Genomic DNA, 10,898 nt, shown 5'->3' with positions numbered 1-10,898 from the left:
CCCCCGGGGCGCATCCAGGGTCCTCACCCCCTTAATGCAACCCCGGGCCCAGGAGCGGGTAGGGGGCGAGGCTCAGGTCTGACGATCGCACGCTGCGGTCCCCGCGCCGCAGCGCTGCAGCTCTGAACACTTCGCTGGGAGGCCGGCAGCCTCGGGGTGCCAATATGTAAAGCAGCTGGCGGCGCTGGGCGGGGCCTGGGCGCGATGCAAATGAAGGAGGCGGAGCCTGCCCGGGGCTCCGCCTCCCTCCCCCGCAGCTGGGGCCAGCGGTGCCAAGCGCAGCTGGACGAGCGGCGGCAGCTGGGCGAGTGACAGCCCCAGCTCCGCGCGCCGCGGCGGCCAGAGCCGGCGCAGGGGAAGCGCCCGCGGCCCCGGGCGGCAGCAGCGGCCGCCTCCTCGCGCGCTTCCCGGGCCCGCAGCCCGCGGTCCCGCGGCCCCGGGGCCGGCACCTTTCGGCTCCCGCTCCCCGCGCGCAAGATGGCTGACCCGGCTGCGGGGCCGCCGCCGAGCGAGGGCGAGGAGAGCACCGTGCGCTTCGCCCGCAAAGGCGCCCTCCGGCAGAAGAACGTGCACGAGGTGAAGAACCACAAATTCACCGCCCGCTTCTTCAAGCAGCCCACCTTCTGCAGCCACTGCACCGACTTCATCTGGTGAGAGCGCGCCGGCGCAGGGCACCTTCCCGGGGCCCCGAGGGCAGCGCCGCGCGGGCCCCCTCTCTGCGCCCCCGAGTGGGGGGACGAGCACCGCCCGGCCCCGCGTCCCCCTGCTCCCCGCTCCGGACGCCCGGGTGCACAGTCCTGCGGCTTCCCCCGCCCCGGCCCCAGACGGCCGGCCGCGGGGCGCCTCCTGCCCGCTCTTCCTCCCAGCAGCCTCGGGAGCGCCCCGGGGTCGCGGCGCGGGCGCCGGTTCTCCACCTGCCGGGAGCATGGGGTGGCTGTGTCCCTCCCCGGGAGGGCAGCGCGTCGGGTGCCCGCTCGCCTGGGGTTCCCCGTCTACCCGCCTCCTTCCGGGCTCGCGGCGCCCGCATCCCCTCCCATGCTTTCCGGGGGCAGCGCTCTGGGTGTCCTCTCTATCTCCCCGCGGCCGTGGGGCATCCTTTCCTCCCCTTCCGTGTCTCCCGCGGTGGAGCCCTGGGTTATCTCTTACTGCGCTTCCCTGCGGGCCAGGATTCCCCTTTGCACTCCTCAGTTTTCCCCTCGCATCACTGCAGAGACTACTCCCCCAGCTCTCACCCCGTCCCCCTAGGCTTGGGGAGCCTTTTCTCTCTTCCCAGTGACCTAGGGAACACCACCGCCGCAGGTATCTCTCATCCTCCCTCTGGATGCGTCTTTATCTCTTCTCTTTCCCCAAAGGTACTCGGGCATCTCTGTGGGCAGATCTCCCGCCTGCCCCCCCCCCCCCCGCGACGGAAACGCTCCTCCCCATCCCGCCACCTGGTGGTCGCAGCCTCCTTTCTTCTGCCTTCTGAGGGGAGGTGGGGGTTACAGCCGACCTCCCAGCTGCCCCTTCCCCCAAAGGCGGAAGACTCTCGGGCACCCGCCTGTGGTTAGGAGGTTGCACCTGGGGTAGAGGGGCCGGGGAAAGGGGGGGGGTGACGTGGGGGAACTATCTGGTGGCTGGGCCCCTAGGGCTGCCTGACATGCTTCTTTCTGACTTTGCAGGGGTTTCGGGAAGCAAGGATTCCAGTGCCAAGGTAGGCTGTGGGGCTCTGGGAATGCCCTTTGTGGGAAGAGATGGTGAAAAGGACTTTCTAGAAGTGACTGAGTTAGGCAGAGAGTGAAGGAATCACATTTGTCAGAGTGACCTGCCAAGCTGGGAGTGCACCACCACAAAAGGGCCCTTTTAAGGGGTGTGTGTATATGGGGGCAGTGATGCTCCATCCAGGAAAGGTGGGGGGAGCCAGAGGCCCTACCTGCCAAGGAAGGGCATGCACCCTTTCTTCCTTCCCAGCAGCGGGAGTCAAATCCTGTCTCCTGAACCTATCCTGCTTGGCCAATCCTGCTTCTGGAGGAAGTGTCCCTAGGGGCCGTTTTTGGGAGGACACTTCCTCTCCCTAATTCCTTCTCACTTGCCCTTTCTCATCTCACAGAGCAAGGTTCTGCCTCTTCCCTTGCTTCAGAGAAGTCTCCACAGGTGGCTGCTGCGTCTGCATAAGGTGCATCCCCTAGAAAGGGGACTGTGCTTGTCCCCTGGGCCTCCTCCCTCTCTGCAAGAGGTCGTTCCAGATGGGGTGCCTCTCAGACACTGGTTCAAATTGCCTTGTCTAGCTTCTGGCTGCATACAGGAAGGACTCCAAGTGACTGGCCTCCTGGGTCCTTGCACCTGGTTTGAGATCCTTGACCCCAGCCAGGGAGGCCCAACCTAGTGGTGACTTTTAATCATGTGTAAGGCGGCCTTGGCTGTCTCTGGTTGCGAATTCGCTCTCCAGGGTCAAATTACCTGTGAACTTGTTTAGCCCTTAGACTGTCAAACATTTTTTGAATTTGATGTCAACGTTTCGAACTGGGAGATTTTATGCAGATACCAGAATTTCCAGCTTTTGGTCCTGGAGATTTGGTCCTACTTTCTTGTTGGAACAATCCTTTGGAGCTATTTTCATAGCCGGGACACGCATTCACCATTTCATCCCAGTCCTTCCCAACTGGGCCTGCTTCACCCATGTCTGGCTCCTATAGGCATTCGAATTTGCAACTTCTGTCCTGGAAAGTTTTTTTTTTCCTCCCCAATTTTTGGCCAGGTGTAGTTGAGTTTGGTGGGAAATGTCTCATTTCTGGGGTGTGTTGTAGGGGCACATTCACTGCTTTTGGGGAGCTGGGTCTGATCAGAAGAAAACATTAAGCGGTCAAGAGTCAGAGATGTGACTTAGCTGGGTCTGTTTTGTTGTAGCATTCCCAGCCTCCAGGGAGAAGTCAAGGGATCCGTGGTGAGTGTGGGTGGATGTGTGGCACTGCCATCTTCTGAGACTCGTGGGCTCCTTCCCTCAGCCTCCCTCACCTGAGGTCCAGGGAGGAGCTGGCCCATCTAGTGAACCTTGTGGACCTGCCCAGCCTCTCTTACCAATATGTGGAGCCCCAGTCTCACGCTTCCCAAATCCCTTTATTATGTTTTTTCAGCTTTATATATTCTTATTTTTTATTTTATTATTATTTTAACTGGAGGATTGTTACCATACAGTGTTACATTAGTTTCAGGTCTGCCCAAATCCTTTTAAAGTGGCAACAGCTTAGACCCTGTTGCAAACAGATTGTTTCCTAGAACTTTGGCCCCTGAAGCACAAGACCAATCGTGTCTTCGTGCTGGAGTGTGTAGATGATCTTTGAGGTTACCTTTCACTTTCATGAATCAGTTTCTGTCTCTGTCGCTTCCTGGGGTCAGGGGTGAGTTTTGAACTTTTTTTTTTTAAGATTTTATTTATTTATTTGACAGAGAGAAAGACAGGGAGAGAGGGAACACAAATAGGGGGAGTGGGAGAGGGAGAAGCAGGCTTCCCGCTGAGCAGGGAGCCTGATGTGGGGCTCGATCCCAGGACCCTGGGACTATGACCTGAGCCGAAGGGAGATGCTTAACGACTGAGCCACCCAGGTGCCCCGAGTTTTGAACACTTTTGCTGCTGCTATCCACCCCCTGCTCAGCAGTTACCGTTGCCTGGGGAAGTCACTCTGGAATGTGTAGGTGATGGCAGGAGATCCTGTTTTTCAAAGCCTGGAAAGTGGTAGGCATTTTCTGGTAGAGTGAGAGTACAGCAGAATTAAAGTTTCTAATCAAGTATGGCAACTTTCGAGGTAGAAGGTACTTATTATTTTTTTTTTAAGATTTTTATTTATTTATTGAGAGAGAGAGAGAATGGTAGAGAGAAAGCATGAGAGGGAGGAAGGTCAGAGGGAGAAGCAGACTCCCTGCTCAGCAGGGAGCCCGATGCGGGACTTGATCCTGGGACTCCAGGATCATGACCTGAGCCGAAGGCAGTCGCTTAACCAGCTGAGCCACCCAGGCACCCGGTACTTATTATTTTTTTAACACCTTTTTCTCCTCTCCCTGAGAGGCAGTGTAGGGTAGCAGGCATCTGTATAAGCCATCAGGTAGGTCACTGTGGGTTTGAATCCTGGCTTCGAGACTTCCCAGCCATCTTGTTTAGCTCAGATTCCTTGTCTATAAAATGGGTCCAATGAACAGTACCTACTTTAAAAAGTTGCTGAGTAGGGGCGCCTGGCTGGCTCAGTCATTAAGCTTTCGGCTCAGGTCATGGTCCCAGGGTCCTGGGATCGAGCCCTGCGTCGGGCTCCCTGCTCGGCGGGAAGCCTGCTTCTCCCTCTCCCACTCTCCCTGCTTGTGTTCCCTCTCTTGCTGTCTCTCTGTCAAATAAATAAATAAAATCTTAAGAAAAAAATAAAAATAAGAAGTTGCTGATTAGGGGTGCCTGGGTGGCTCAGTTGGTTAAACGTTTGCCTCTTGGTTTAAGCTCAGGTCATGATCTCAGGGTCATGAGATCGAGCCCCAATGTCAGGCTCCGTGCTGGGTATGGAGCCTGCACCTGCCACGTGCATACATACTCTCTCTCTCTTCCTTGCTCCCTAAAATAAATAAATAAATCTTAAAAAAAAAAGTGCACCTGATTGAAATGGGATCCACATTTTATAGAGAATATGTAAGGTTTTATTCTCTCACCTAAGTCAGTGGTCCAGAGCCCAGGGTCCTATTTCCTTTCAGTGACATTTATCTCATGGTCCAAGAAGGATGCTAGACTATCCAGTCATCATATCTTTATTTCAGCCAGAGGGAAGGAGGAAAGGGTAAAAGAAAGGCAAAGGCCACATGCTCACTGTCACTTATGGAAGTTGCTGAAAGATATTTCTGCCTATACACTATGAGCTAGAACTTAATCACACACCCACACCTTGCTACACAGGGGTGCATGGACATTAATGTTAATTTCAGGTAACCATGTTCCTGGCTACAAGTTAGGGTAGGGGGGTGTTCCATTTCAAAAGTAGAAGGGGAGGGGTGCCTGGGTGGCAAAGTCTGTAGATCGTCAGACTCTTGGTTTCAGCTCAGGTCGTGATCTCACAGTCATGGGATTGTGCCCTGTGTTCGGCTTGTGCTCAGCATGGAGTCTGCTTAAGACTCTCTCCCCTCTCCCTCTGCTCCGCCCCTCTGTGGTCTTGTGCACTCACTCTCAAATAAATCATAAAAAAAAAAAGGTAGAAAGGGAGTGGGGATATAGTCTGCGCTATCCTTGAGGAGGAGGTACGTAGGATGATCCTAAGGCAGAGAACCCATTGAGCCTCCATGCTCCATTGTGCTCTCATGGAAATTGGAGATGCTGGGATGGGTTGAGGGATGAAAGATGGAAAGTCCATCAACCATGGGAAATCAGGGATTTCTGTGTGCTTAAGAATAGATTTCCTTGCTTTTGTACTGCTAGAGGACAGTGTTCTAGATTGATTGCCACATGATTTCTCCCCTTTTGTTACCACTCTATTTTCTATAAAACCACTCTCTGTGAGTAGTTTAAGAGTGGGGCACCTGGGTGGCTCAGTTGTGTGTCTGCCTTCCGTTCAGGTCATGATCTCAGGGTCCTGGGATAGAGTCCCGCATTCAGCTGCATGCTCAGTGGGGAGTCTGCTTCTCCCTTTGTCTCCCTCCACCCCTGCTTGTGCTCTCTCTCTCGCTCTCAAATAAATAAAATCTGGAAAAAAAAAAGAATGTCTCTGATGATAGGCACCAGGGCTGAGCGTCCCTATTATGAAATTGACTAAATTTTGGAGAAGTGGGACCCCTCAGAGAAGCAAGGCAGTCTTTTCTCTATGGCATTCTTTAGAGGACCCTAGAACCTTCGTTTGTGTGTTAATTGTAATGAAGATAAGCCTTTGGGTGGAATTAGACTCTTACCCCAAGAAGCTTTTGCAGTTTGGCAGAGAGAAGAACTTTTTCTTTTAAAGGAAGTCACTTTAGTAGGAACAGGGAGACAATAAAATCTAGAGATTCAGAATTCATAGCATGGGTCAGGGTCAGCTAGAACTGTGTTTGAATCTCTGTTCTGCCCCCTACTTGCTCTGTAAGCTCAGGTAAGTCATCTACCTGTAGTGGCCTCAGTTTCCTGATCTGTAAAATGGGTACTAATAATACCTGCCTACCTCATAGTGTTATGGTGAGTACCAAAGTGCAAGAGAAATATCCACAGTAAGTATCCGTGACTCTAAGTGAGATGATCATTATTACTTGATTCGCGGTAGGAAACTGTGTCAAAGTGGGACAGAGTTCATTCTGGAAGTCATTGAATGACTAGGCTGCTTTCGTGTATTTAGGTAGGTTTTCCTCTCAGGTTTGTTTCTTCATAGACTTTGGATAACACCAATGTGTGCACTGCTCAGCGTCTGCGCCCAGCCAGCCAGGCTTATTCAGATTGTCTTTTCTCACCCTTTCCTCGTGAGAAAGATCTCAACTTCTCAGGGACTCTCTAGAAAAACCCCAGCACACTAGTTTTCTGACTATGAAGACCTAGCAGGGATGATTATAATGAGTAAACCAGTTCTTACCTTTCCTGTATAGATCACAAAACACGTTTTTTAACCTTTTAATAGAAGTTATCCTTTAATAACCCCAAAATATTGAGGCACCTGGGTGGCTCAGTCGGTTGGGCATCTGCCCTTCCTCTCAGGTTGTGATCCTGGAGTCCCAGGATCAAGCCCCGTGTTGGACTCCCTGCTTAGCGGAGAGTTTGCTTCTCCCTCTGCCTCTGCTGCTCCCACCTCTGCTCATGCTCTCTCTCTCACTCACTCTCTCAAATAAATAAATAAAATCTTAAAAAACAACAACAAAAAATTCATCCCCAAAATGTTGCATGAATTCAACCATTTCTGTTTTCATCAACATCAACTCTATGGAATACAAGTTTATTTTAGTCTGTAGTCAACACATATAGATTAAAATATGCTCTTTTTAAACACAACAATCAGGGCACCTGGGTGGCTCAGTTGGTTAAGCGTCCAACTCTTGATCTCAACTCAGGTCATGATCTCAGGGTTGGAAGATCAAGCCCCGCATTGGGCTCTGTACGGGGCATGGAGCCTGCTTAAGATTCTCTCCTTCTCCCTCTGCTCTCCCCCCCGCCCCGCCTCTCTAAAAATAAAATAAAATAGAAGAGAATAAAATAAAAACAACAATCAAAGCTGAATCAAAGGTTAATTTTATTTTTGGCACAGTTTCCCCTGGCAACTTACAATATGATATCCTATATTTCAGGTTGAACTTTCTCAGTAAAATCATAAAGAGGGCTTTTTTTTTTTTTTTTGGTACAATCACTAAGTCAGGCTGCAAGCTCCTGGAGCTTGCTTCTATGATTCCATTTCCCTCCCTTCCCAGAAGCAGATCCCAGAGGCCTGTGAGTCAAACTCCCCTCACCTCTTAGCTTTTTCTGAATGTGTCCTGAGGGTTCTATGTGGATAAAAAGGCAGAGGCTTTTTGACTTTGTATTTGATGGTTTGACTTTTTTATTTTTTCCACCTGAAGTGGGATTTCAGACCCAAAGTCCCCAATGAAATAAAAATCTTTAGGTGAGTTAATGCTGGGTCTTAAAAAGGAGGGCTGATGTGTTGGAGAGGCAACAGTAAATTCATCTTGAGCTGTAGAGCACTTAGGGCAAGCTGGAAGCTTTGTCACTGGGCAACAGAAGGCCTTTGTAAGTAAATATGGAAAATACGACTTTTGGAAATGTAGTTGATAGGATACATTCTTAGAAACCAATTTTTAAAAATGTGGTATTTCTGAATACTAGCGATATGGCCAGTGTATTGTCCAGAACCATATACAGCATGTTTATGGTGTATTTGGGTCAAGAAAGGAAAAGATAACAGAGAAAGTAATTGGGTAGAGGATGAACCAAAGGTTTGAAAGTAATTTATACGTATTCTTGTTATTGGAGCCCCTAACTATTATTTCGTTCTTTTTCCTTTTTTTTTTAAAGATTTATTTATTTATTTATTTGAGAGAGAGAGAATGAGAGATAGAGAGCATGAGAGGGAAGAGGGTCAGAGGGAGAAGCAGACTCCCTGCTGAGCAGGGAGCCCGATATTTCGTTCTTTTTCTGCCTAGCTTTCTGTTTCTGCCTCTGTGCATGCTCACACACATGTGTGTAAATACACTTATAGGTAAATACATCAGTAGGTCACAGTTTTGAGAATATTCATCTCCTTTTGATGCTTTTCAGCTATAAGGAGCTAAATTACCAGGTACAATTGAAAATCCATGCTCTGGTCTTTTGATTTTGCAGTCCAATGAATTTTTGGGTGGGTAGAGGGATCAGCTGAAAAGCTCATCATCTCTGGCTGATGCATTCAAAAACTTGGTCTCTTATCGTTTTTGACATTTGATCTAATATCATAGATTCTTTTTTTTTTTTAAAGATTTTATTTATTTATTTTTGTGAAAGAGAGAGGGCACGGGGGGGGGGGCGGCGCAGAGGGAGAAGCAGACTCCCCGCTGAGCAGGGAGTCCGATGCGGGACTCAATCCCAGAACCCTGGGATCATGACCTGAGCTGAAGGCAGATGCTTAACCAACTGAGCCACCCAGGCACCCTAATATCATAGATTCTTTGACTTGACTCATCCTATCTCTCTGTTGGAATTGTGTAATGTTATATAGATAGATTATTGGCCTTTTTATAGAGTATCCAAAATCTGCTGTGTTTGCATATGGCATTTGGAGGTGTGATGGGTACCTGAAAATCTAGTAGGAAATTTATATACTTGCTACATGCCTTTAGCCATCCATCCATCATTCCATATATCCATCCATCCTTCCAAAAAGTATTTGCTCATTGAGTTCTGTGTGTCAGAAATTATTTTCAATGGCGGGACTACAATGGGTGAATGGGATTGAGAAGATCCTAATGTCATGGAGCTTCCAGTGTAATGAGGAGAAAAGATACTCTACGAATTGTTGCCCCAATATTTAAGTTTACTTCTGTGAAGTGCTTTGCAGGAAATGTGCAGGGTGCTATGAGAATTTATAGGGGGATGTTAGCTTATGCAATGGTTGGGGTGGAGTTAGGCAATTCTTTGGTCTTGAGAATTAAAAACTGAAAACAAAAGGCAAAATAACTTCCCATCCTCTGAAGTAATTCGAGAAAGTCTGAGTTGCCAGGGAGCCAGAGCTGAAAACTCATCGTGAAGCTGCTCACATCCTGGATAAAGATACATAGAAGTCTTATCTCTGTGATATTCTGTAGAGAGGATGAATCTTGTGCCACGGTCCAGAGTAAGATGAAGATTTGGTAGAATTAGATAGTTACTTTAAGATGGCTTTGCTCTCAGTTCGACAGAGAATTGCATCTCTTAGCTAATAACTCAGAGAATGAGCCGGCTTTCTTTTTTGTGTGGGGGCTGCATTTTGATTTGAGGTGGCTTTTTTGTAGCAGAAAAATCAGACCATTTCAGAGGATGGAGGAGCCTGTCTGAGCTGATGGGTTGAGAATAAATAAAAAGACAGAGCAAAGCCTGTCAGTGAGAGGCCTCTGAGCCGAAAGTCAGTTTTTAGGGGCACAGGGTTATTCACATTTCCTCCCAGATACCTTCCTCACCCTCGGTCCAGGGCTGATGTTCTACTACTGTTCCTTTCTTTGGCTTAGGCAGTGTTTTCTCTCATTTGGGAGATAATTTGTAAGTAGTTTCACAGTAAGCCCTATTGAATCACATACAGAGAACAACCCTCTGTCATTTCTCTTCCGTCTTTCTGATTTCATCAAGGAGAAAGTCTCGGTTTTGTGCTAACTTGTCTTTAATGCCTCTCTAACACAAATTCTGGCACTTAGTAAATGTTCTTTGCTTCTTATTATGAAAGAACTACAGGAAATTATGAGAACATAAGGACATGTTAGTTTCTACTTGTAAACCATCTCCTCTTCCTATTCTCCCTCTGGTCCTCATTTTGTACTGGCTATTCCTTCCTGTGAATAGAGAAGGAGAGTTCGTTGTCTTTCCTGGAAATGGTTGGTGTTGGAAGAAAGCTTGGTGGAGCAGAGAATTGAAAGACACCGTGATTGCAGGATCCAGCTGGGTTGGGAAGAGACGGGAGCTTTTGTTCAGGAGTGTCGGTCTTTTAATATTACTACTATTATTGTTGGCTGATACCTTTTCATTGTCCTTTGTCTTGCTTGTCTCTGTCTCCTAGATGTCTTCTTTTCCCTAAGCCCACACACAGAACGTTGCCCTACTGAGTCAGAAGGGGAACTCAGACCTGGACTAGGAGGGTTCAGATGCCCTCCTGTTGAGTCTTGGCATTTGCTAAGTAGATGGAGATTAACTTAGCTCAACAATAACCACATTCCTGGCTGGGGTTGGGGGAGAATTCTAGACTCTTTCTTCTTTTATCTTGCCACTGCCCAGTGATCAGACTTTGGGTTTCTAGATTGGCAGTATAAATTGAATTGAGAGTGCACGCTCAAAAATTCGGCTTGATTTCAAATCCTGCTGTCTCCATGACTCTATGACCTTGGGCTGGTGAAACATGATCCTGCTTGATCCAACCATCTATCTATCCATCCATGTACCCACTGACCCACCAATCCATTCATCTATCCACTTAGCCATTTTTCTATCCATTATTCATCCATCCATCCATTCATTCACCCAACCATCCACCCATTCCCCTATCCATCTAGCCATCTGTCCATCTGTCCATTCATTCAACAAATATTGAGTGCCTCCCAGGTGTCAGGTACTGTTTTAGGCGCTGGAACTAGAGCAGTGAACCAGAGTGCCTGCCCTCATGGAATTTCCATTCTAGTGGAAGGAGAACAGCAATTAACAAATACCTTAGAAGAAATACAATGTATAAGTCAGGTTGCAATATCGGCTTTGAAGAGAAATAAGACATTAGCCTTGCCTTTGAAGATCTTTC

General features: G+C 48.6%; 1 protein-coding gene across 2 annotated transcripts in view; it reads left to right on the top strand.

Annotated features, from left to right (window-relative positions):
- The first annotated feature begins 333 nt into the window (after positions 1–333).
- The window catches only part of PRKCB (protein kinase C beta), a 317,939-nt gene continuing 307,374 nt past the window's right edge, over positions 334–10,898 (top strand). Inside the window, exons 1-2 of one of the 2 annotated variants that reach the window (XM_027611157.2) lie at positions 334–650; positions 1,662–1,693. In XM_027611157.2, the coding sequence (XP_027466958.2) occupies positions 478–650; positions 1,662–1,693 (205 nt within the window). In that variant the 5' untranslated portion in view covers positions 334–477. The remainder of the gene's footprint in view (positions 651–1,661; positions 1,694–10,898) is intronic. The other variant, XM_027611156.2, reaches the window with a different exon arrangement.

The sequence above is a fragment of the Zalophus californianus genome, chromosome 10 (assembly GCF_009762305.2).
Source record: "Zalophus californianus isolate mZalCal1 chromosome 10, mZalCal1.pri.v2, whole genome shotgun sequence".
Classification (NCBI taxonomy): Eukaryota; Metazoa; Chordata; class Mammalia; order Carnivora; family Otariidae; genus Zalophus; species Zalophus californianus.
This window is presented reverse-complemented; position numbering and strand designations above follow the sequence as displayed.